The following is a 27903-nucleotide window of genomic DNA, read 5'->3' on the forward strand; positions in this document are numbered from 1 at the left end:
TTTCCTGGATTTCCTGGTTAAAAATACACTTTTTCCATGTCAAGTGACAGTATATTTTCCCCTCAGATCTGTAAAACTTATTAATCCTTTGAATGGTTAAGGTTTTATACACTGGCATAAAACTTTCCAACCCTGTAGAAAATGAACCCCAGGGAGGCGAGGCGAGGGAAGGGTGGGCAGCGGGGAGGGGGGGGGGGGGGGGGGGGGGGGGGGGGGGGGGGGGGGGGAAAGAAAAAATTTTTTGAAAAGATCTTTGATGTGTAGTAGCATGTAGGCTGCATATTTTTGCTGTACGATATGCTGCATATTTTCATGTTACGAATGCACGTATTTGAATTCCACCAAAGACAGCACATTAGTTTCCGAAGCATCAAATTAAAATTGTGATGCACTTTTGTAAATCAGTCATACCTCATGTCACATAATCTTGCCAACCAATCATAGCAAACATTCAGATCATTTGACACATGATGCAGTCAGCCAATAGCAACATCACTTAAGTAGTACGAACATGCAAACAGGAAAGGGTAATGGTTTAAATTAATATACATAGAATAGCTACAGAAAAAGCTAAGCCTTTTACATATAATATTGGTCTATTTTGCATGTGTTCCACTTTGAGATACAGCAGACAAATGTGCCAGTACAGTTTTAAATAAAACCACCGTTCGCAATATTTTCCTGCGACCTGTTAGAATTCTTTTCAGCAACTGTAAGAGAGCGTCAAAAAACAGTGTTGCTGTGCATGCACAGCTATGACGATGTGGTAAGCCCATATGCTCGTACGTATCTAGCATTAAGAGCTCTTACATTACGTCATAAATGAAAAAGGACATCAGAGGATACTCCAAGAGCATCAGAATTTTGTAAACCATACTAAAATGCATAATTTGGCTGAAAGTGCATATTCGTATGTCCATATTCAGAACTGAACTTGATATTAAGGTTTTCAGTGTGGTTTTCAGGATGCAAATTTTCTTGGAGTACCAGTGCTGCATTATCTCATGTTTGATTCTTTTTTATGGCATAATGCCATGCATGCCAGAAGATAAAAACATGCGCTTGGAATTCAGCAAACAGTTCACACATACCATTAGTGTTTCAAATAAATTGACTGTCCCTGGAGAAGAGATGAATAAAAGCCAAATTTCTTTAGAAAATTCACAAAAATAACTTTATTGTTCTACAAGACAATGTCTGGCTGCCAAAAACTGGAAATAAAATAAAATCAGAAAACTGAAACTAATAACATACTTTTGTCTTTCGTAACTATGTGAATGTATTTTAATTCACCTGATAGCTCCTGGACATAAAAATGCATTTTTCTTTCATTTGATGTAAGAGTAAACAAAGAGGAAACAGTGAAGTCACTGAATGTCAACATGGGTTATGTGGAGACTACCCCCTCCCCACTACAACCCGGACTGCTCTGCGCATGCGCAAATCTGGCAGCTCGGGTGTCACAGAAAAAGTTTTCCAGGTTGCATCTGGCTGCTTGTCCCTACAGCTGATAAGTGTAGCCCAAAGTGAGAGACACTATCGCCCATACATGACTCAACTGCATATGTGCGTGACCTGGTGGCAACTGCTCAAACAAACCTAACGTAAACCATTGTGACGTCATCCAAATTGGAAGCTGTTTGTTGTTATGAAGTGTTGTGTAGTCTTCATCCTAAAGCCTGCGACACATTTTGTTGTTGGCAGGCACTTGTGTGAGCGCTGTCATAAATAGTGTGTTTCATTTGCAACGTAAGTTTTAATTTTGGTTTCTTTCTCTCATATGTTTCACTGGGGTGGTATTATTCTGCAGTAGCAGGCTGAAGTAAAATTCTTTGTCAGAGTATCAGTTTTTACCACTGAAAACTACAAAAATTTAACTGAAAAACAGAACAATGAAAAATTCCCAGAATTCCAAATTTCTCAGTTTTCTCGCAGGTGAAAGAAATTCCGGGTTTTTACCAGTTTCCCCCAGTTGTCCTAGAGTGTATACACTCAGAATTAAAAACCCTGTGTCACCACAGCGAGTCCTGATAGAGGGCAAGGAGCTCTACAGTAAATATTGAGCACTGTTCTGGAAGCCAATACTGCAAATGGTCAGTGCCAATGACGAAGGCACACCCAATATCACGGTCAGTCTGAGAGCAATCAGTGTACACAAAGGTACTATTGCTAAGCCCCTTGGAAAGATGAAGAAACTTACAGTGACGGATTGAATCTGGAGCAGTTTCCTTAGGAAGCAAATGAAATCCAAGATGAACACGATCCGCTGCATGAAGCCAAGGTGGTGAAGGGTTGACAACCATTGGGAAAGTGGCAGGTAGTGTGAAGTTAAGCTGCCAGACTACTGGCTGAAAGCAAACTCCAGGATGTAACAGTAAGGGGAACGCATCCCATGCTGGCAGTCAAAGGAGTCATCAAAGGAGGCGGCATAGGATGGGTAGCCGGGCGTGGCAGACAAATGGCACGCGTATCCACTGAGGAGGACAGCAGTAGTTCAGCAGCTTCTGCATAGAGACTCACAACCGATGATCGGCACATTGCTGAAGATGCCACTCCAGGAGAAAAGTCCGTAGAGAACTGCAATAGACTGCAAAATTGTAAACGAACAGGGAGTCGGAGATGCCTGGTGGAAGATAGGCCATATCGATGTTAATGGCTATAACAAAGAGGACAATGCTGAAGTTGGAACCCAGAGGCATGCCATTTTGCTGGATAAAGGTGTACGACACTGCAGAACCCACACGTACCTTGAAAACTGTCTTTTAAAAATTCTTGCAGGAAATTGAGCAAGCGGCCTGGATGCCCCACGTATAGAGAGTACAGAGGATACCAGTCCAGCAGGTATCTTCAGCTTTCTCCACATAAAATAATATGGCCACAGTCCAATATTTCCACAGAAAACCATTCACGACACGGGTTGACAATGTGACAAGATCGTCAACTGCAGAACGGTGGGCTCGAAATCCACACTGTGCAGTGGCAAGTAGATTGCGAACCTCGAGCCACCACACTAGCCAGGCAGGAATAATATGTTCCATCACCTTGCAAACACAGCTGGTATGAGAAATGGGCCAGTAGCTACAATGAAGATGTTACCCTTACCGGGTTTAGGTGTCGCTATCAGTGGCTTCGTGCCAGTGTCCGAAAAATGCGCCATCTGCCCAGATGCAATTCTACGTACGAAGGAGAAAGTGCTTGCTCACAAGAGAAAGGTGCTGCAACATCTGAATGTTAACATCGTCCGCCCCTGGGGCTGAAGATCGGCATGAAGTGAGACCAGGACGCAGCCACCTCCTAGTAAAGGCAGCACTGTACCATTAACGATTCTGTGAGGAGAAGGGCATTGCCCGAGCTGCCTCCACAGGTTTTCAATGGAGAAAAGCAGGGTGGTAGTGGGTGGAACTCTAAAGCTCCGCAAAATAGTGGCCTAGGGTGTTGGAGGTAGTAGTAGGGTCCACAATAACATCATCTGCTACGGTCAGGCCGGAAGTTGGGGAACAGACCTGGGTGCCAGAGAGCCGTCAGAGGTTGGCCCACACAACGGAAGAGAGAGTGGAATCGTTTTAAAAAAAATAATCCAGAATATTTTTTTTTCCTATTCTGAAGACTGCGACAACATTGTGCACGCATATGTTTGTAATAAATGTAGTTTGTCATGGTAGGATGATGGTTAAAAATGCAGATAGCAAGTACCCACACAGGAATTGTGTCACGACGTGCCCCGTCCACCAAGGGACCGGGACATGGTGCCATAGAGAGGAAGTGCGAGGAAGGGAACATTCTGCGGCTGTAAGGATATTCTACCTGGTCCTCACAACTGGGGAAATGTTGTTTGTTAGAGGTCACCATGGAGGAGTACAGCCTCCAGTCAGCACTAGAAAGACGTCAGTCGGGTTTACATGTAGGTGGGCGAGGAGTCGGCAAACGGATAGCACACAGGAAACCGTCACTCGAGTACGTGTCGGAGACAATGGACCACCCGAAACGACGAGCAAGCTGGGCAGTGCAGAATGATAGGTCCAAATGGAAATAGGTGTGTGCGGACTCTGAAGGAACACAGGTGCTGCAGTATTACGGCAGAGGAGGTCGAGTCGACTGAGAAGCTCAGCCGAGAGGCGCATCTCTGACAGGTTCTGGAAGAGCACCAAAGGCAGTGGTGTGCATTAAAGCCACTGAACAGCAAAAAGGTGTGAGGAAGTTGATCAATAAGCCGCAGGAAGTCTGCCCTGGTGACACTGAAAGATGGAGGGATGCAGAAATTACGAACAGGAAGGGTGAAGTGAGGAAGGAAAATCCAGACTGCAACAGCTTGCAGCTGGGTGTTCAGTGAGACGGTCCGATTTCCCGGAGGCAGAAAACAAGGAGTCGCAGTGATTCCACGAACAGCCACAACTACACCTTGTCAGATCTAGTGTTGCGAAGATTCCCCCGGAGAAGAGTCATAATGGGGTACACGGAGGAGGGAACAAGCGAAGGGCAATCCACCTAGGCAGACTCTCTGCTACAAGGCACAAAGGTTGGAGGATTCTGTCCCACGAAATCTACAGAGGCCATGGCATTTCTCCTGGTTCAGCCTGCAGATTCCAAGGAAGAAAAATACAAGGCGGGGCACACTGGCAAAAGTGAGGTCAGCCAGGTGAGTGGTGATACCACAGAAGAGGACCTCCGAGACGCAGAAGTAGAAGACTGTTTGCCTTTATTCGATTTCTTAGAGTCTTTATGGGCAGCACGCGAGTCTCAGACGGTTGTCAGCCAGACGGGCATAAGAAATCTTCACTGGAATATTTCTATTGCCCTTTCTGGCCTGCTGGCTGTGATTTCACTGCTGGGGATGAGGATTTAGTGGCTCGTTGCACGACTCTAGGAGAAGGAGACGGGGACGCTACCACGATACTGGACGATTTTACAAATGCAGTGCAGAACTGGAGGTCGCAAGTCTGCACAGGTGTGTCCTTTGTGGAGCGAGGTGTAGGAAGAACAGTACTGTAAGTGCTGGGTGGTAAAACAGAGGGCTTTCAACTAGCCGACAACTTGCGAGTGATAGGGTAAGGTATGTCTTCTGCACCCAGAACTCCCGGATGGCCCGCTAATCAAGATACACGGGACACTCACAGGATGAGGCAGCACAGTCTCCGTTATAGTTGATACAGCGAGGAGAATGTGGTCGGCAACTGCCCTCGTGAGTATCCCCTACCACAAGCAGTGCAATTGGCAGTACTTTTAAAGGACATCCGAGTGTGGCTCTCGATACTGGAAGCAACGCACCGCATTTAGAACGAACGGTCGGACAGTGATGACTTCGTAGCCCGCTTTGATATTCGACGGAAGCACTACTCGATCAGCAGAAAGAAAAAGAGTGCACATACGAACTGAGGAGGCATCAACCAATGGACTGCATTGACACCCTTGTTAGAGAGGTAAGTCTGGATTTCTTCATCAGTCAGACCGTCAAGCAGCCGAATGTAAATAACACCACACATATACTTCTGTGCTCGACGGGCCTCGACACAAACAGGCTAGCTGTGGAGGAGAGGAGCTGTAAGCAGCTGTCGGGCTCGAAAATTACTATCTGTTTCCAATGGTAAAGTCCCATTGTGTAAACGAGAGCAAGGTGGTGGACAGTGTCTTTGAATCCTTAGCCTCATTCCATTTCGCTTTAGTAGACACACACTGAGATGATGAAGAGTGGCTCACTGCAAAAAAGTCCCCCACAATTACCAGCATCTCCGACAGTGGTTTCCTTCCAACTGGAGGGCCTCGGGTGATTGTTCACACCTCAGGTAACACCCCCTGAACATCTGAAAGAGGGACCAATCGGCACTTTGGGAAGTTAGCAGCTCAGGCAATCATCCCTTCCTGCCCTGGTCTGCCCCAGGGGATATGTACAAACTCTACCTGTCGACCCAGGACTGGGAATTATGCTTTACCCAGTCACCCGTTATACGTCAAACGTATAACCCCTTCAGCAGTGCACAAAGAGGAAGAAGAAACGGAGAGGACCCTCAAATGTTGATGTCCGGCTATTAAAACCTCAGAACACATTCTGAAAAATATCCCAGACATATTCCCCAATAGAGGGGAAACGACTAGCACGAGGATGAACACGCAGCACGGAAAGGGAATGGCTGCTGCAAAGGCTGGGGCCCCGTGGTAGCTAAGCACTAACCTGCCAAAGAGTGGTGAGCTCTCTAGGAGGAGAGGACGGGGGAGGGTGGGGGCTGTGCAGTGGAGGGGCAACACAATCGTGCCATCCGTCAATGTTCCTGGGCATTTGGACTCGATGGCACATTTCAATTTTTGCAAAGTATCCACATACCGGTGCCTGTTAATTGTGGCAGTGTGTTCCAGAAAACCAACGAGCGGCGGACCGTTGCAGTCGGGGAAAAATGTCATTGTAACTTTGCACCATTTTCACTATACACTGTGGAAATTTCGTCAGGAATCTCTTACACATCCACTGTTCAGTCCCAATCTCTACCCGTGCAATTTCCACATTTCTGGAGCCCTGAAGAAAGACATTCCCGGACATCTTTGCTTCGGACGAAGAGGTGCACGACTGGCTACAACCGCAAACATTTTTCTGTGAAGACACTGAGTGTCTCGTGTCACAGTGGCACGAATGTATGAACACTTAAGGGGATTATTGTTGAAAAAATATACAATTTACTTACTTTTTTCATCTGTCTCAGTTCCATGTGACTACCCCTTACATATAGCTGCCGTTTATCTGCTGTTACTAGTTCGAGTTATCCACCATCCAACGAAATCGGCATAGCTACCAATGTTCCTCCATTATATAAGTGGACATACTCCCTGGTAGCATACAGAAGTTTCACGGCTCCGTGACATCTTTACGGCATAATTTCGCAAACTTAGTAACGTACCACATGACCTACAGACAGGTACTAATGATGATGATGATGATGATGATGATGATGATAGAGGAAGTCATTAAAAACTTGAGATGGCGTACCGATTTGACACAGCGAGAAAAACCATATATTTATCAAAGAATGTTGCCACAAAAAATTACGTTCTGATTCTCATCTCGTATTGTATCTTAACTTCAAATTATCCACGTAAGTCAAATTTTAAGCACTCGCACAGTCGTGCTTGCCTATTTCAGGATGGCGATGTGGCCGCAGACCGAGTGCCACCGAATTTAAAATCTTATGTAGCTGTGCAATGTACCTCAATAAAGAAAAAATCTGGGATGGAATAACAACAATTAAACAGGAGGGACTGCTGCTCACCACACACAGAAAACACTGAGCACGATGTTTCATCAGGTAACATGCCTAACCGCAAACTAACAGCAGAACAGGTATTGCACAATAGTCAAAGATTTTCTTGAATATGTAGTTCAAGGTATTAATGAGAGAGGCAAATAGTTAATAATGAAATTAATGACAAGGACATTATATTGTTAAAAAAAGTTATATACAGGGTATACATAAAGTCCGAGAACACTTTCAATTATTTATTGCACAATAACCAAACACTGTACATATATCATACATATGTCATTTACAATAGAAACCGTGAAAGTCCTCCCCCTCCCCCCCCCCCCTCTTCCCCCCACCCCCCACATATACCGCCACAGTGTAGTTTGGTAATTTGCTGACAGTCAGCGCTAGTTACAAACGTGGCGAGTTCACGTGCGGAGCGAGCTTTCTGTGTGTCGAAGTTCGACAAAAACAAGAGTCTACAGCTGTTTGACGGATGTTTAGAACAGAGTACGGTAAGAAGCCACCGACAAGAAAGGCCATTTGCCACTGGCACAACAAATTTGTTACAGCGGGTCGCCTGTGCCCGGCAAAGAGAAGCGGACGACCCAGTGCGAGTGAAGTGAATGTGGAGTGCGTACGAGAGACATTCATAATGAGTCCAAGGATATTTGTGCGTCGTGCATCCCGCGTTTGTAAAAAAAAACCTTCCAGAGTTTCTCTTCAAAATGCAATACATATGACATCTGTAAAATGTTTAGTTCTTGTGCAATAAATAATTGAAAGTGTTCCCGAACTTTATGTACACCCTGTATTTGTTCAATGCAAAATTAGTACCATAGTATAAACTTTCTAAAAGTTACTATAGCTTCAAATATGGAAACAGGAGACAGGTTTTTGAGCACAGTAGGAGATTAACTGGGTAACCTGCACATACGGAGAAGTGGTTGTACGAATAAAAAAGGAAACATTCTCAGAAGAAGTTTCTCAGAGAAAAAAAAACATTCTCACAGAAGGTTTTCAGTTTCATATGAATTAAAAAATCTACATCATATTCTCTGATGAGGGACTTTCATATCACTACCTTCACTCCTTCTCAAGAGGGTTGTCAGTGTGTGGCATTTGTTTGGCGAAGAACAAATGCGTGACATCACATTTCATTCGACTTGCTCAAACGGGCAAGTTATTTGATGTACAAATATGGAAGTGGCAATGTCTTCTGGAAGAGTTGCGCAGTATTTTTATTTTACTTTTATGTGCAGCAAAAATTATTAAGATGATTACGAACAGTTTATGAAAATGCATCTTCTGACAATGTTATCAAATTTTTCATTTGCAGGAAACTTGTTACGGAAGTTAAGTGAACACATTATGTAAACAAAATCACATTTTCATCTTCGCCAAAATGGAACTCTGTCAGTTTTATCCAACATGAGATAATTTTGGTTACATGTGATGCACAATGATCCACCCGTGTCTCAAGCACTGGAGTGGTCACTCTTGTGTTTTTGCTATGAGAAACAGATCACTAGGTTTGTAATAAATTAGTTATTAATTTTTCTGGACCACTTTCTTATTACTAACATAACAAAATATAAGACCGTTGCTATGTGAGAACTTCATGATAAACATCCGAAAATGTCGGTAACACAATTGCACAGTCTATACTTAAGTCTTCTCATACACTAGTCTGAAACTTAGGTCCACTTTATACCACAAAGATGTTTTCATTTTCACTTTGTTTGAAATGTTGCCCCCTCTTCTTTCACGGTTTTCGAGAAGGAAATTTGCCGGCCAAATAAAGTTTTTATTTTCAGTGCCATAGGTCCTGCAGCTGTGATGAATTTTTTGAATGATTTCTTGAAGCCTTCAGCTGCCATCTCTTTATATCTTACACAATTTTATGGGAAAGTAACGGGCTCCTAAAATAGTGTGAACACCTCTAACTAATTTATGAGAATAACATAATGACATAGGAGCAACAACGTATATGACATAATCTGTTACTAAAAAAAATCATCCATAAGATACTTGAAAATGGCATACGGCCAAAATGGTACAATTGTACAGGAAATAAAGCGAATGGCAGCTGAAGGCTTCAAGAAATCATTCAAAGAATGTTTTTATTGTTAAACATTTCTAAACTTCTACAGTTTATCTCTTCAGTATTTCTTTGGGCTATGTACATCATCTTTTTGCCCTTCCAAGCTACATAAACTCTGACACTTTTACTAATAAAACTATCTGTAAACCTTACACTCAACAGAACTTACTCAGCTCTAAGTATGCTACAGAGCTCATGTCAAAACAACTGAGAATGTGAAGTATATTCTCCAACTCACTTTATTCCTGCGAACCTGAGAATGTTCTCCGAAATTCCGAGAATAAAGTTTTATTCATACGGTCCGAGAAGAGGTGGAGAATACTTTGCGGTGTTCCAGTACACTCTCTGTCTCCGTCCCACATTACGCCACAGTCCAAACTCCAGCCTTCACGTACCCCTGCGATGCAGAAGTGAGTGCCAAATGCTGGCTGTATTTCTGCTTCTGACTGTCACTAGATAAATTTTACACTTTAAAAACTACGGCAATCGCTCATTAACATAATGTTCACTTTGTTGTTATGGTCTCCAGTCCAAAGACTGGACTGTGCAGCTCTCCATACTACAATACTCTGTGGAAAGTTCTCCAATCTGAATAACTACTGCACCCTACATCATTCTCAGTCTGTTAACTGTGTTCGTCTCTTGGTTTTTCTCTGCAATTGTTACCTCTCCCGTGCCCCCCACCCCGCTTCCTCCAACACTAAATTGGTGATTCCTTGACCTCTCACAATGTATCATACAACCAATCTCTTCTTTTAGTCAAGGTGTCTCTCCCAATTCTATTCAGTACCTCCTCATTAGTTACACAACCTACCCAACTAATCTTCAGCATTGTTCTGTAGCACCACATTTATAAAGCTTCAATTCTCTTCTTGTCTAACCTGTTTATCATCCATGTTTCACTTCCATAAATGGCTACACTCTAGACAAATACCTTCAGAAATTACTTCCCAACATTTAAGTCTATATTTGGTGCTAACAAATTTCTCTTCTTCAGGGACACTTTTCTTGCTATTGCCAGTCTACATTTTATATCCTCTCTACTTGGATCATAATCAGTTATTTTGCTCCCCAAATAGCAAAACTCAACTACTACTTTACATGTCTTGTTTTCTAATTAATTCCCTCAGCATAAGTTGATTTAATCTGATGCAACACCTTTATTCTTGTTTTGTTTTTGTCGATATTCATCTTATATGAACATACTGAGACACCACCCATTTCGTTCAACTGCTCTTCCAAGTCATTTGCCGTCTCTACAGGGAATTATAATGCCACTGGCAATCGCAAAGATTTTATTTCTTCTCCCTTGGTTTCCTTTACAATTTGCTCAGTGTACAGATGGAATAACATTGGCAATAGACTACAATCCTGTCTCATTCCCTTGTCAACCACTGCTTCCTTTCGTGCCCCTCGACTTTTAACTACTGTCTGGTTTCTGAGCAATTTATAAATAGCCTTTCGCCTCCTGTATTTTACCGCTGCCACCATTAGAATTTGAGGAAGAGTATTCCAGTCAACATTGTCTAAAACTTTCTTTAAGCCTACAAATGCTATAGGTTTGTCTTTCTAAGGTAAGTCACAGGGCCAGTACTGTCTTGCATGTTCCTACATTTCTCTGGAATCCAAACTGATCTTCCCTGAGGTTGGCTTGTAGCAGTTATTTTATTGTTCTGTACAGAGACAAATTGGTCTGGGGAAAAAACTTTTAGTGGGGCAAGTTTGGTGCTTTTATGGCTTTAAGTTGGCATCACTGGGTTGAGCCCTGATCAGCTGATGTATCAACATTGTTTTGTTTATAATGTCAAAAATACATTTCAAGATGGTGAGTCTGCTTGAAATGTCCACGTTAGTTGAACAACGTTCTGTTATTCATTTTTTACTTGCTGAAGGTGAGAAACCAGTGAATATATACTGTAGAATGTCTAATGTTTATGGTGCAGGTTATACGAATTGTGCAAATTTTTACAAGTGGGTAGAGCAATTAAAAAATGGTCTTTACTCAGTGACTGACGAACACTGTTCTGGCCGACCAGTTGCAGTTTCAAATCCCTCACTTGAAAGTAGAATCATGTTGCCGACCGCCGTGTGACTGTGGAAATAATAGTTGATAAGGTTCAAGTTAGTACTGGCACAGTTCATAACATTATCTATAACAAACTGAAGTACCGCAAAACATGTGCAAGATAGATCGCAAAGGAGTTGAAGCAGCTACAGAAGGAAACAAGGTTAAGTGTGTGCGCAGAGCTAAAGGAATATTATGAAAGACGTGGTGAGCACTTCCTCAACAAAATTTTAACCTGTGGTGAAACTTGGGTTCACTATTGTGAGCCAGAATTTGATTTCCATTTGTATGGTGCACACTGAAGGAGGCATTACATGGGAAGAGGTTCCAGGACAACGAGGAAGTGAAAAAGTTTGTGGGAAATTAGTTCAAACATCAAGATAAAGAGTTCTTTGCAGCCACAATAAAAAGCTTGTAGCCTGTTGGAATGGGGTGGAAGCACACCAACTCACCTGTGAAGAAAAAATTCAAAATCCAAGCATCAGCAGGAAAAGTCGTGTTAACGGTGTTTTAGGATGCTGAAGGTCCAGTTTTTTTGTGATTATCTGGACGTACAGCATACAATAAACAGCCAATACTGCTCGGATTTGCTTTTAAACAAGGTGAAGCCAGCCAGGGAGATGTCGTGGATCTCAGAGTAGAGGTACGATTCTCCAGCAAGGCAATACACGTCCTCATATTGCTCAACAAACCCGTGAAACCAACAACAAAATGGGCAGGGAATTACTGCCTCATCGCTATTACAGTCCTGATTTAGCACCTAGTGATTTCTATATACTTGGTGCACAGAAGGAGGCATTACATGGGAAGAGGTTCCAGGACAACGAGGACGTGAAAACATTTGTGGGAAATTGGTTCAAACATCATGATAAAGAGTTCTTTGCAGCCGGAATAAAAAGCTTGTAGCTCGTTGAAACAAGTGTATAAATGTTCAAGGGGATTATGTTGAAAAGTAGAAAAAGTATTGCTTTGTAAAAATAAATGCTTTTTTTCCTCTCTTTAATTACTGAATGACCCTCGTATTTTGCAACTGTGACTCAATAAACTGATAATTCGATACTTTTCATACCTGTTAGCAACTGCTTTCTTTGGAATTGGAATTATAATGTTCTTCTCGAAGTCTGAGGTTATTTGATCTGTCTCTTACACCTTGCACACCAGAAGGAAAAGTTCTGTCACAGCTGGGTCTTTCAAGGCTATCAACAGCTCTCACGGAATGTTGTATACTTCTGGGACATCATTTTTACTTAGGTCTTTCAGTGCACTGTCAAATTAGTCTCGCAATATATATCCTACGGTGTTGCTTTCGAGTACATCTCCCTCGTATACACCCTCTGCTCAACGACACCAATAATGTCGAATATCGTCACTGCAGCTCAGCTGACACAAAAATCGACAATAAATCCCGAAGTGCACGCTGCAGTCAGTCGCTACCAGGTGGAGCGTAAAGTTGCCCTCGCCACCGTGTACCGAATCCACCGCCTGTCGCCTTACGCGCACTCCGATATAGTGAAGGTGCCGCGTACCTGAAGAGCACGGGGTAGTCTACGCAGTGCAGCAGGAAGGTGGCGAAGCCGGCGACGAAGACGAACTGGCCCAGCTCGAGCAGCTCCTGCAGCATCATGCAGGCGAAGCCGTGCTTCTGGTGGTAGTGGTACATGCGCGTGAAGAACGCGTCCAGGTCCTCCACGTGGTTCCAGCGTGCTGTGACAGAACGGAATAGAATGCAATCCGCACTGTAACAGGACACAGCAAAGACAATTATTCGATCGAAGCACCGGTACCTCGTCAGTAAGTCCGGCCGAACGGCTACACAGGTACAGGGGATCGGACCAAAATATGCAAACACAAAAAACAAAACACATTACCGTGCCTAATATGGCGTAGGAAAATGTTCGGCTTTCACAACAGCTTCCAGTCATCTCCAAATGGGTAAATACACCTCCCGCACAGTTTCTGAGGGAAGCTTATACTACCATTCCTGCAAAATAGTGGCAAGCTCAGATAACGATGATCGAGGTGGACCTTACTCTCTACAGGAAACTGTAGAGGCTCAGTAATATTGTAATAATACGAGTCAAGATAGATGTAATGGAACTTGAATAGCGTATTTGCCTCTATTGGTTACGGTAGAGAGATCGATGTTTCGGTCCTGTCTGTATGTGTGAGTGATATATATATATATATATGGGAAAAATTATATATAAAAACAAAGATGAGGTGACTTACCGTACCGAACGAAAGCGCTGACAGGTCGATAGACACACAAACAAACACAAACATACACACAAAATTCAAGCTTTCGCAACAAAGTGTTGCCTCATCAGGAAAGAGGGAAGGAGAGGGGAAGACGAAAGGAAGTGGGTTCTAAGGGAGAGGGTAAGGAGTCATTCCAATCCCGGGAGCGGAAAGACTTACCTTAGGGGGGAAAAAGGACGGGTATACACACACACACACACACACACACACACACACACACACACACACACACACATATATCCATCCACACATACAGACACAAGCAGACATATTTAAAGACCAATATCCCTCGTGGAATGTTTCCCTCTACTCTATTTATATATAATATTGCACGGATAAAGGCTGGCTATCGTTAAAAACGCACGCCGCGCAATTTGTTACGATTTGGTCGGTCATAATAACAATAACATGCTTTTGAATGCAATTAAAATATAACAGTGATACCTGTTTAGTGTTATTGGAAATAATATATACTAAATTAATGAGTAAGGTAGCCAATCATATAAGAAGAGGTAAAATTGGGCATATTGAGGTGTTTTGCTTTATATCAACGAAGCCGATGGTACGGCGTCATTTTTTCATTTACTCTTAAAAAAAAAAAAAAAAAAAAAAAAGTAAAGAAGTGCTAATTGTGTGTTGTGAAAAAATATAGAGACGAGTTTTAAATAACTACAGTATGCGATCAGAGTAACAAAAGTACATTTAGTTACACAAAACTGCGGATAGCCAAGTGTGGTCCTTAAATAGAGTACACCTACAGGGCGGTCAATTCCGGGATAAATCTATACACATCTCACGAGGGTAACATTATTGAGACATTATTTTTTTATTTATTTTTTTTAATTATATCGCGGAGAGCTGGCTCCAATTTATGAAAAGGAGAAAAACGTTAACTTTTACGCGAACCCTTAATAATAGCGGACCGGAGAGAAAAGTGTGTAATTGTCTTACGCCTAACAAACATACGTGGAGGGCGGTGGCTAAACTAGAAGAGTCAATTACAAAATATTGTATCATTATCATTGACTGTTGGTGTCGAGCAGCCAAAACTGTTCATCAAAGGGTTTTGATGGAACTTGGGAGTTAGGGTTCAGGCATTCGCATGTACTCTACATCAGAGTGTAAATGAGTGGTGAATGCGAAATAAAACTGTACACAAAGTTACGTTAAATAAAATAGAAGAAATAAGACAGTGTGGTCATATCTATTATTATTCCATAAACTGTAACGTTTCTTATCATTGTACGAAGCTTTTATAGACGATCTAAATGACAATTTGCTTCGAAGGGATCTCGTTACGAGTTAAGTTTTGGGGACCTGGTCAAGAGGGGGTAGTTTGTAGATCCTAAACTACTGCAGCTACTCTGGAATCAGGTGCTACCATGACCGCAGTGTGTTGTCAATGACTTAAGGTCACCGTATCTCACGCTCTTAAGATCGACGCGCCTTTCCACTCGGTATAACGGTGCCTCACGGCAACAACAACAACAATGCCGAAGACAAAGGAAGATGCGGTAGAATATCTGATACCTGGCAACTGTAATGGCCAGGGGACACGCGACAATTAGTCCTCGCGCTCACAAAACCGGTCTCCAAAGATGCGAGTTGTGCTAACAGTGGCTCTATCATCTCCGAACACGGCACCACCACTGGGAAACAAACACAGTACGCTGAGACGGACCTCACCACTCAAAACTGTCATAATCCACAATAGTAATACGACCTGGCAGAATAACCGTGGGGGCCGTGGAATACCACAGTACAGCTACCCAAATCATCATTGGTCCCCCGTCACTCTCCAAGAATTACTTTCTTCCACTGCTCCACAATTTTACGACTTGGGCACCACGTTTTCTCGCTACGGGGCATTCACATCACACTGACGTGCAGTTTTGCCATTCCAGCCTGCCCTACTATTGCCTGCTTACAGAGCTCCGCTCGTGTCGCTTCGGTGCCAATAGGGTTTACGAGTGCAACATTCAGTTCTGCAATGACTTTTGCAGCTTCCATCCTCTTAATTTTCGTCAGAATGTGCTTCGACAACCACCTGTCACGATTGTTCGACACACATTTTTGTCCGCGTCATGACTTGGCGGACAATATTTTTTCGCTTTCCCTGTACACAGTAGGGGTCTTTGATAAGGTGTCTCTCAAAATGGCAAACACTTCAGTTACCTCGAATGAGATTTTCACTCTGCAGCAGAGTGAGCGCTCATATGAAACTTCCTGGCAGATTGAAACTGTGTGCCCGACCGAGACTCGAACTCGGGACCTATGCCTTTTGCGGCCTTCTCATTCTGCAAACATTCCCCACGCTGTGGCTAAGCCATGTCTCCGCAATATCCTTTCTTTCAGGGTGCTAGTTCTGCAAGGTTCGTAGGAGAGCTTCTGTAAAGTTTGGAAGGTAGGAGACGAGATACTGGCAGAAGTGAAGCTGTGAGGACCGGACGCGAGTCGTGCTTCGGCAGCTCAGTTGGTAGAGCACTTGCCCGCGAAAGGCAAAGGTCCCGAGTTCGAGACTTGGACGGCCAGGAAGTTTCACTTCAATTATCTCGGTTACAGAGGCACCCACCATAATGGCACCGACAATTTGCCCGTGTCCAAATGAACTGAACTCCAATGTAATGCACTAGCAGCTACACATAATACTGTTCTCACTGACTCTTTCAGTGTATTGCAGACATTGTGGAGGTGTCATTTGCGGTCAAATACGACACCACGGCCCGTAGCCTCAGCCGGTATACGCACCGATGTTCGAGCACACACTTCTTGCTGAATTTCCGTATTTTTGTCCGACTCCTGTACATAGGAGATGATTTTGCTAAATGTCAACAAACCGTAGGAAATGGTGTTCAAGAGGAAAAGGAGCAACAGAGGTGACAGGTATATCCACACGAAGGTGGGGGGAAAAAAGAGCTTTGACAGCTGTAGTGATACAAAATTTAGGCTGCACCACTGTCGATTTTTCTGCCTCCGCGATATACGATAAAGTACGTTTTATAATCTACTTTTACACACAGCAGTGAATTTTGTGATTTTTAATTGTTATTTGTACAAGACTATAAAATATTTATAATTTTTACTTCACTTTCTCGAGCACAAAATTTCTTGAATAGAATTACAAGTTTTGGCTACACAATACCCATCTTCATAATCTACAATGGGAGTAAAACAAATTACATTATTAACTACCACATTAAGAGAACAAAAACAAATGACGGAAGTTATAACAAAAACATGATATACCTCTCATTCTGCTGTACTGCAAGAAGTCATAATGAGTGAAAAAAACACAAGTTGAAACTGCCATGCATGCTTCAACTGGTTATGTATAGGATTCAAAGCTATCCCAGACATCGTTGATGCATGCATAATGTGCAAACAATTACAATTAGGCCTTCAGCAAATAGTTGGAAAGTACACTGGGAGGACAAAATTATGTACGTGTGTGTGTGTGTGTGTGTGTGTGTGATAGATCTGCACCACTGCCCTGCATGAGGGGCTGCATACACATGCATGAAAAAAAGTTTTGCATCACCCCAGTTCCCAGAACTCCTGGAGACAGACGTTGACTGCGGATATTGTATCACAGACACAGTCCCTTTGACTGTTCAGAGATGTCACTAAACCCACCCAAAGATGTGAATAACCATGCATGAGCAGTGCCTATTAGACAGAGGGTTTCGACAGCTGATCAGCTCCAGTCTTTCCACCAGGTAGGAGGTACACGGCTTGTGTTGTCTGTAGTTCAACCGTGCCTAGACGGTCAATATCGCGATCCACATTGATCGCATCTGCATTGTTACTTTGTGCCAGGAAGGGCTCTCAACAAGGGAAGTGTCCAGACATCTCTGAGTGAACCAGGGCGATGTTGTTCACGCATTGAGGAGATACAGAGAGACAGGAACTGTCAATGACATGCCTAGCTCAGGCCGCCCGAAGGCTACTACTGCAGTGGATGACCGCTACCTACGGATTACGGCTGGGGGAACCCTGACAGCAACGCCACCATGTTGAATAACGCTTTTCGTGCAGCCGCAGGACGCCATGTTACGACCCAAACTGTGTGCAATAGGCTGCATGATGCGCATCTTCACTCGCGACGTCTGTGGCAAGGTCCATCTTTGCAACCACGACACTGTGCAACGTGGTACAGATGGGCCCGACAACATGCCGAATGGACCACTCAGGATTGGCATCACGTTCTCTTCACTGACTAGTGTCGCATATGCCTTCAATCAGACAATCGTCGGAGACGTGTTTGGAGGCAAACCGGACAGGCTGAACGCCTTAGACACACTGCCCAGCGAGTGCAGCAAGGTGGAGGTTCCCCGCTGTTTTGGGGTAGCATTATGTGGGGCCGACGTACACCACTGGATGTCACGGAAGGCACCGTAACAGCTGTATGATACATGAATGCCACCCTCCGACAGATAGTGCAGCAATATCTGCAGCATATTGATGAGGCATTCGTCTTGATGGACGACAATTTGCGGCCTCATTGTGCACATCTTGTGAATGGCTTCCTTCAGGATAAGGACATCACTTGACTAGAGTGTCCAGCATGTTTTCCAGACCTGAGCCCTATCAAACCTGCCCGGGATAGATTGAAAAGGGCTGTTTATTGATGACATGACCCACCATCCACTGTGAGAGATCTACGCTTAATCACCATTGTGGAGTGGGACAAAATGGTTTAAATGGCTCTGAGCACTACGGGACTTAACATCTGAGGTCATCAGTCCGCTAGAACTCAGAACGACTTAAACCTAACTAACCTAAGGACATCACACACACACATCCATGCCCGAGGCAGGATTCGAACCTGCGACTGTAGCGGTCGCGCGGTTCCAGACTGTAGTGCCTAGAACCGCTCTGCCAACCCGGCCGGTGGAGTGAAACAATCTGGACCAAAAGTGCCATGATATACTTGTGAATGGTATACCACAACAAATACAGGCATGCATCAATGCAAGAGCACGTGCTACTGGGTATTAGAGGTACCGGTGTGTACAGCAATCTGAACCACAACCTCTGAAGGTCTAATTGTATGGTGGTATAACATGCAATGTGTAGTTTTCATGAGCAATAAAATGGGCAGAAATGATGTTTATGTTGATCTCTATTGCAATTTTCTGCACAGGTTCTGGAACCGAGGTGATGCAAAACTTTTTTTGAAGTGTGTCTTTATGTGCACATAGTCATATTCTCTATTGCTATGAGTGCCTTTTTGCTTTACCTAAGTTAATTCTATTTTTATTTTAATTCATGCACACGTGTCACTCTGCTTTTTCATCACACAGATGACATTTGCTTATTCTTCATTTCTAGTATCTTCTATGCCGGCGTTCATTTTTAATGTGACGTATACCCCTGGCACTAATTTTAGGGCAAGTCTTTAACATTTTATACATTATCTCTTTTCCAAATTCATGCTACTAAATCATCTCAGTAATATGAGATATGACTGTACCAGTTATACGTAACTTTGTCCTCTCCATGTACTTTCACATTATTTGATGAAAAATAAATAATTTACAAATTTGTAACTACTGATTGCTTTTACAGTTGATTTAGAAGTACAGTTTGTTCTTTAAAATATTCCATTGTAACTGGATAGATAAAAAAAATCTACTCGCCAAGTGGCAGCAAGAGAACATACATATAAGGGCATTTAAATCTGCAAGCTTTTGGAGCCAGTGGCTCCTTCTTCTGCCAGAAGGGCTGAAGAGAAAGGACAAGGGGCAAACGTAAAGGACTGGTGAGGTCTAGGAAATGAGAAGTGTTTTGAAAAGTCGCCCAAAACCCTGGGACACACGAGACTTACCGGACTGGATCTGCCAAGTCTCCCCTGACCCAGGGTTTTGGGTGACTTTTCAAAACTCTTCCCATTACCCAGACATCGCAATTCTTTTCCTTTACCCCTCTACCTTCACTCCAACCCCGCAACGGTACAGACTCGACCCGACTCGCTGCGCGCACACACTCACCGCGGCCACTCTCGGGCACGACGTGGATCATGACTCCGCTCTCCTGGGGCGTCTCGTCACCGGTGTCCGCCGGGTCAGCCCCGAAGGGCTGCAGCGGCTGGTAGCTCGCCTCCAGAGTGGCCGTCATCCTGACGGTCGGCCTGTCTCCGCTTCACGGACTGCGAGGCTTCCCCTGGAAACAGTAATGTCCATTATCTCTGCATTTTTTTTTGCTAACACTACAATCTGGACACAGAATATGATGAAATTATCATTATGAGGGGGACAAACTTGTACAAATCATTTGTCATTCAGTTTAGGTTTTTTGTAGTAGCTGTGTTTGCAGACAAAAATCACTGGCTTTCAGGTCTGCCATTATGCATACAATCTTTTTATATAAACTCAAACAAGTTTCAGCATCTCTGTACTGTCATCATTGGTTAGCCTTCATTCAGTTCTGCAAAAATGTGAGCATGTTATAAATAATACACTATGTGATCAAAAGTATCCAGACACCACCAAAAAACACACATTTTTCATATTAGGTGCATTCTGCTGCCACCTACTGCCAGGTACTCCATATCAGCGACCTCAGTAGTCATTAGACATCGTGAGAGAGCAGAATGGGGGGCTCCACGGAACTCGTGGACTTCGAACGTGGTCAGGTGATTGGGTGTCACTTGTGTCATACGTCTGTACGCCATACTTCCACACTCTTAAACATCCCTAGGTCCACTGTTTCCGAAGTGATAGCGAAGTGTAAACGTGAAGGGATGCATACAGCACAGAAGCGTATAGGCCAAGCTCATCTGTTGACTGTCGGAGCTCACCGACAGTTGAAGAAGGTCGTAATGTGTAATGGGCAGACATCTACCCAGACCATCACACAGGAATTCCAAACTGCATCAGGATCCACCGTAATTACTATGATAGTTAGGTGGGAGGTGAGAAAACTTGGATTTCATTGTCGAGCGGCTGCTCAAAATCCACACATCATGCCGGTAAATGGCAAACAACACATCACTTGATGTAAGGAGCATAAAAATTAGATGATTGAACAGTGGTAAAACACTGTGTGGGATGACAAATCAGGGTACACAATGTGGCGATTCGATGGCGGGTTGTGGGTCTGGCGAATGCCCGGTGAATGTCATCTGCCAGCGTGCGTAGTACCAACAGCAAAAGTCTGAGGTGGTGGTGTTGTGGTGTAGTCATGTTTCTCAAGGAGGGGGCTTGCACCCCTTGTTTCGTGTGGCACTTTCACAGCACAGGCCTTCATTGATGTTTTAAGCACCTTCTTGTTTCCCACGGTTGAAGAGAAAATCGGAGATGGCGATTGCATCTTTCAACACGATCGAGCAGCGTTTCATAATGCACGACCTGTGGCGGAGTGGTTACACGACAATAACATCCCTGTAATGGACTGGCCTGCACAGAATCCTGACCTAAATCTTGTGTTACACCTTTGGTATGTTTTGGAACACCGGCTTCGTGCCAGGCCTTGCTGACCAATATCGATATTTCTCCTCAGTGCAGCACTCAATGAAGAATGGGCTGCCATTCCGCAAGAAAACTTCCAGCACCTGATTGAAGGTATGCTTGCAAGAGTGGAAGCTGTGATCAAGGCTAAGGGTGGGCTAACACCATACCGAATTCCAGAATTACCGACGGTGGGCGCCACAAACTTGTAAATCATTTTCAGCCAGGTGTCTGGATACTTTTGATCACATAGTGTCACTATTCTAACAAAATTAGGCTTGAACACAGATTTTTGTCTGTTGTTGTTATTACCTTAATTTTCACTACATTATTGGGTTATGCAGGATACTTCACACATTACTGTATATTCATAACTTGTCATCTGGAATAAAATGATATAGCTCTGAGTTTGAATGGAAAGTTGTCAGCTCACTTTACCTATAAACGTAATTTTACTGCACAAAAATATTTAGAGCCCATATCTTGCGATTCACTGCAGTTAGTTTCGAAATATCTGTTCTGATCTGTTGTTGAAATCCACAGAGACAAAAATTGTGAAAGACTGTTACTCAAGAGCAAGGTCACCTGTTTGTAGGAGGACTGGCCAAGGTCGACAGGGGGGGGACACGGAGTATTTTTAAATATCTATAATATCTAAGAGGACGAATGACAACATGTGAGTTGCAATAAAATAGTTGCTGTTCCGCCCTGTTAAAAACCTACATAACACCAATTTTTAAATCATTTTCTCGAAAGAATAGCACCTGACTACACTATGTTTCTTCCTTTCCTCGGGAACTAGGGAAAGGGGAGCGGGGGGTGGGGGGGGGGGGGGGTGGGGATGACATGGCCACGCCTGAGTGCTCACAACTGGGATTCCGCAAAACATCTGTCACTTTTTTGTGTACATTTCAACAGTAGATCTCTCTTCTTTTTCTTGTATCGTTGTCCCACATTGCAACAAGGTTCAGCATTGTTATTAATGAATTTGGCATCGTTAATTTAAAGGATGTGTACTGCAACTGCCTGTGTGTAGTATTAATCAACAGGTGAACAAAAGCGAAATTTTTCTTAATGTCTGCAAATCCTATAACTGAGGCGCGACTCGGGTACCAGCCCAGCACTCACCTAATGGAATGTGGAAAACCGCCTAAAAACCACTTCCAAGCATGCCGGCACACTGACCCTCCTCGTTAATCTGCCAAGCTGATCTGATTCGATCTGGGGCCAGTGCATTTCCCCATCCCACAAGCACAACTATAACAAGGGTAGCCATCTGGGCTGCGTGAATTTCAACAACAGACAAAAACAGGTATTTCGAAACTAGCTGTAAGCAATAACAAAACACAGTAGCAAAACAGTTTTGTGCAACAAAACTACATTTTCATATAAAGTCATTTGTTAATCAGCAAAACTCACAGCAACACCATTTAATTGCAGATGACAAGTTACCAGTATACAGTAATGCACACAGGGTTCTGCATAAACCAATAGTCTAGAGAAAATTAACGTAATGACAACAATAGGCAGAAACATGTTTAAGCTTAATTTTGTTAGAATAATTATTAGTTGAAACATGTTAACATTTTACAGAACTCAATAAAGAATACCTCTGATGACAGCACAGGTGGTGAAACGGGTTTGGGATTACACAACAAAACAGTTGTCTGCGTGATAGGTGGATGAGACATTGAGTAAGAATACTATACAAAGCCGTTCTGGTGCTGGCATATGCAGATGATAATGGTGTAATTGTACAAACTCACTGATGTACTTATGTCGTTACCAATATTTCTCCTTTCACAAAAAATGGCTAATAGCACGACAATAACACTAGGACCTAAACCGACCTTAGCGAGACCTCAAAGTGTAAACATTAATACACAAAGGATTCAGACATGTGCATACACATTATTCAACAACTTACCAAACCCCATTTAATGTCATTTAGATAATGAGGTGTAGTTTAAATCTGAAGTAAAGAACTTCCAAAGGGGAAACTCCTACTCAATTGAAGAATATCTTCACAGTCACACTAAAATTTGATGATTTAGATTAATACATAGCTGAAATTATAAGGTATGTCCAAATGAAAACGAGGCTACAGTTATACGTAACACTATTACAACTACAGTTAATGCGGAACTGTACAGCTTTACATAATTGCAACTGACATTGACACACTGATGCTGGCACACAAGACAGAGAGGATAGCTCCAGTGAAGAAACTCCTGGGCTGTGGACAGATCCAGGTTTCTGCAGTGCCGTGCACTTTCTTGTCACAAGTTAACCTCTAACCTTTCAGAGATAATTTTAAGAGACCAAAAATCTGCGAGTCACACGGGGAGATGCTGGGGCCGTAAAGAGGACATTCGAGGACTGCTCGTCAATACTTTTGAAAGACCTCGAGGATCTTTTTGACGACGTGTGGTCAAATGCTGTCCCGGAGAAGCACTACGCGTTACGAGAGCTGGCTGCTGCAGTCTTTCTCGACGTCCCACTCGTGCCTCGGCGACGTATCGCAATACTGCTCGGCATTAACTGTCGCACCCTGCGGTAGCCGGTCGACGAGTAGTTCTCCTACTCTGTCAAAAAAGAAATTGAGCGTCACTTTTCCGGCCTTCGGGGATGAGGGATGCCGTCAATCTGTGCTCGTCCTTTGTAAGCGGCATCAAAGTGGTGGCACCAAGTTCCATCACGTGCCACAATACGAGTGACAAAATCTGTTCCTCACTCTGCATATCTCGATAGACCGATGGGGCAAACACTCATTCTTCTGTTTCTCTAAAAGATGCTTGGGCACCTACTGTGCACCAGCTTTTCCAAATGGAACTTCTCACTGATTACAAATGTGAGGTGGAAAACAAAAGTTAACTTGTGAGAAAGGTGTCAGAAAGGACATAAGGAAAACTGGAATTCAGAAACAGAGGAGTTGAGGACTAAAACATGAAAGAATGAGAAATTCGTGGAAAGCCAAGTCTCACACGAGGCTGTCGAGTCACTGACGGTGATGACCCGACAGATATTTTTGTGCGAAAAAATGTACTTACACCACTCGGTCAAAAGTATCTGGACACTTACTAGTTGACTTTAATACAGGGCGTGTCACTTCCTGTCTTCGTGACAAGTTTAACTCTGCCGGGGACACTTTCAGTGCGGTACCCCAGTGCCTGCGAAGGAACGGCAGCCCATTCTCCGAGAGCCGAGACTAGAAAAGGTAGTGAAGTCGAACGCCAGGATACAAACCAAAGTCGATGTTCCAATTCGTCCCAGAGGTGCCACACAGGGTGCAGTTGGCACTCGGGGTGGGCCAGTCCATTTCGGGAATGCCGCCACCCACAAACCGCACCCTCACAGATGCCGCTATACGACAGGCTACACTGCCGTGCCGATCGTCATCCCAAACTGCTCCCCTACTGTCCACATTACACGGCGGTGTAAAATGGTTCAAATTCTTGTGCATTTAACATTTTGTTAAGTGAAATAAGGGGACCACACTCTAACCACGAAAAACATTTCTGCACCGTAACACCACCTGCTCCGCACTTCACTGTCGGCATTACACGTGATGGCAGATACGTCATCCAAGTGTTTGTGAAACCTGAACCCTCCGTCGGACTGTCACAGGGTATAGGACCATTCGTCACCTGTATCATTCATTTCCAGCCACCCCCTGTCCAGTGGCATCACTCTTTACACTGTTTCGAATGCCGCTTAGTGCCGATTACAGAAATGCGTGGCTTACGAGAAGCTGCTCAACCCGTGCAGCCCACTCTTCTTAACTCTCTAGACACAGTCATTGTGTGAGCTGAACTGCCGCTAGCACTTAGAGTGATTTCTCCTACAGATTTCGTGCGATGTTTTACGACTGCCTTCGGCATCACTCTACGGTCCCCACCGGTCGATACGCGAAGTCTGGCCTGTCTCCGATTCGCGGCAGCCATTTCTTCAAATTTCAACTTCACGATCGCATCACCGACAGTCAACTGTGGCAGCTTCAGAGGTGTCGAAATATCTCTGACGGATCTGTTACTCGTGTGGCATCTGCCGACCGGACCACAACTGAAGGCACCGAGCTCTCCTGACTGACCCGTTCCGCCGCTTCTGTCACTGTACAGAGCACGCGGTACTCCCCACCACTGTTCAAACTGCACCTCGTAACATCTAGTGGCCGATTGTCCGTTACGTGTTACTGTTTTTTGAACAAGTACTCGTCACGCAGGATCGGACAGAGTACCTGCCACTTACATCACTATTTATTATTTACTTTTGCGAGCTCAATTTGGGGGAAATTAGCCCACTGTCTAATATTACTGAAGAATTTGGAATGTTTACGCACACGGTGCAAACTGCCTCCCACAAGCACACTGTTTTTCACTTTATAATAAACCATTCGCAGTAATTTCTGTGATCCACCACTGTCTACATTTCAGTCCTGTAGGGGTCACGAAGATGAGACCTGGCCGATTGCAGCGTGCACAGAAGTGCTTAATCAATCTTTCTTCCTGCACTCCGTATGTGACTGGAATGGGAAGGAGCTCTAATAACGGTACAGAGAGAAGTAACCTCTGCTGTGCATTTCACAGTGGTTTGCAAAGCACAGATGTAGATACAATTTTGAACAAGATGTGCACACAATCGAAGCAGCAACAAAATAGGCTATATTATACACTGACAGAAAAGAAATTGCAACACCAAAAAAATTAATGTACAGCAAGGAAATTTCAGTACATCTGTCTACATAACATATTTAAATGATCAACATTGCAAGATCACAGATTAGCGTAAACGCGAAGTATGTCACTGCAAACGCAAAATGTTTGTACGTGAATAACCAATGTAACTGAAGAATGTTGAATGCAAGCATGCAAACGTGTCAAACAAATGCTGCGTATTAATTAGTGGGATAGAATACCGTGCATGTTACACTCGGTCAGTCAACATAGGGACGGTTAATTCAGTCTGTGGATGATGCCGGAGTCGTCTTCCGACGATATCCAGTATGTGCTCGATTGGAGACACGTCTGGCGATCGAGCAGGCCAAGGCAACGTGCCAAATCACACCCTAGACTGTAACTCCAAGTGTAGGTCCAATGTGTCTAGCATGCAGACAGACTAGCTGCAGACCATCAATTGGGGAGAAGAGAAATTTGTGGCACAACTTGACTAGAAGAAGAGGTCAGTTGGTAGGACATGTTCCAAGGCATCAAGGGATCAACAATTTAGTATTGGAGGGCAGCGTGGAGGGTAAAAATCATAGAGGGGGACCAAGAGATGAATACACTAAACAGATTCAGAAGGATGTAAGGTTGCAGTAGGTACTGGGGGATGAAGAAGCTTGCTCAGGATAGAGTAGCATGGAGAGCTGCATCAAACCAGTCTCTGGGCTGAAGACCACAACACAACATGACACTTATTGTAGGCAATGTCACAAATGAACGGAGAATTTTAAATTTGATACAAACTTTGAAGGTCATTTACTCAGAATACTGATTTTGTATCCTACACCCCTTTGCTTTCCTTCATTTCTATTGACCTGCCCAATACTGTGCCCTTAAGCCCATACTCTTTATTACTACTGGAAGAGACAGAGGTGCTAAACCAGAGAGGTCTAGAACTCCCCGAAGTGTCTGATATATTGACTGGAGTAACTGAATTGCAAATTCATCACTGTAAGACTGTAAATACTCTCCCTTGTCGATGCAAAAATGACTGTGGTGATAGCTCAACTAAACTTTTTGGCATTCAAGTTGATTCAAAACTGACATCTTGTTGCCATTGTGGTCTTAGTTCAAAGAGTGGTCCGATGCAGATATCCACACAAGTCTTATGTGTAAGCCTTTCCATCTCTGAATACCTACTGCAACATACGGTTTTTTGAACCTGCTTATTGTATTCATCTCCTGGCCTCCCTCCCTGCACACTTCCCTCCAACACTAAACCGGTGATGCCTTGATGTCCCAGAGTGAGTCCTATCATCCAATCCCTTCTTTTAGTCAAGTTGTGCTGCAAATTTCTTTTGTCGCCAATTCTATTCATACCTAATTAATTACGTGATCTACCCATCTAATATTCAGCATTCTTCTGTAGCACCACATTTCGAAAGCTCCTATTCCCTCCTCCTGTGTACTATTTGTCCTTCACAGTTCACTTTGAAACAAGGCTACACGGCAGATAAATACGAGGTGCATTCAAGTTCTAAGGCCTCCGATTTTTTTCCTCCAAACTGGAAAGAGATAGAAACATGCACATTGTTTTAAAATGAGGCCGCGTTCATTGTCAATACGTCCCAGAGATGGCAGCACCATACGGCAGATGGAATTTTACCGCCAGCGGCGAGAATGAGAACTGTTTTAAATACTTAAAATGGCGACGTTTTCCTTACTTGAACAGCGTGCAATCATTCGTTTTCTGAATTTGCGTGGTGTGAAACCAATTGAAATTCATCGACAGTTGAAGGAGACATGTGGTGATGGAGTTATGGATGTGTCGAAAGTGCGTTCGTGGGTGCGACAGTTTAATGAAGGCAGAACATTGTGTGACAACAAACCGAAACAACCTCGGGCTCGCACAAGCCGGTCTGACGACACGATCGAGAAAGTGGAGAGAATTGTTTTGGGGGATCGCCAAATGACTGTTGAACAGATTGCCTCCGGAGTTGGCATTTCTGTGTGTTCTGTGCACACAATCCTGCATGACGACCTGAAAATGTGAAAAGTGTCATCCAGGTGGGTGCCACGAATGCTGACAGACGACCACACGGCTGCCCGTGTGGCACGTTGCCAAGCAATGTTGGCGCGC

General features: G+C 43.8%; 1 protein-coding gene across 2 annotated transcripts in view; it reads right to left on the reverse strand.

Annotated features, from left to right (window-relative positions):
• The window catches only part of LOC124720029 (autophagy-related protein 9A-like), a 151559-nt gene that overhangs the window by 115491 nt on the left and 8165 nt on the right, over positions 1-27903 (reverse strand). For both annotated transcript variants that reach the window (XM_047245278.1, XM_047245279.1), the window contains exons 2-3: positions 19645-19816; positions 12922-13099 (exon numbers count right to left, since the gene is read on the reverse strand). In XM_047245278.1, coding sequence (XP_047101234.1) covers positions 12922-13099; positions 19645-19771 — 305 coding nt within the window. In that variant the 5' untranslated portion in view covers positions 19772-19816. The remainder of the gene's footprint in view (positions 1-12921; positions 13100-19644; positions 19817-27903) is intronic.

The sequence above is a fragment of the Schistocerca piceifrons genome, chromosome 11, assembly GCF_021461385.2.
Source record: "Schistocerca piceifrons isolate TAMUIC-IGC-003096 chromosome 11, iqSchPice1.1, whole genome shotgun sequence".
In the NCBI taxonomy this organism is placed as follows: Eukaryota; Metazoa; Arthropoda; class Insecta; order Orthoptera; family Acrididae; genus Schistocerca; species Schistocerca piceifrons.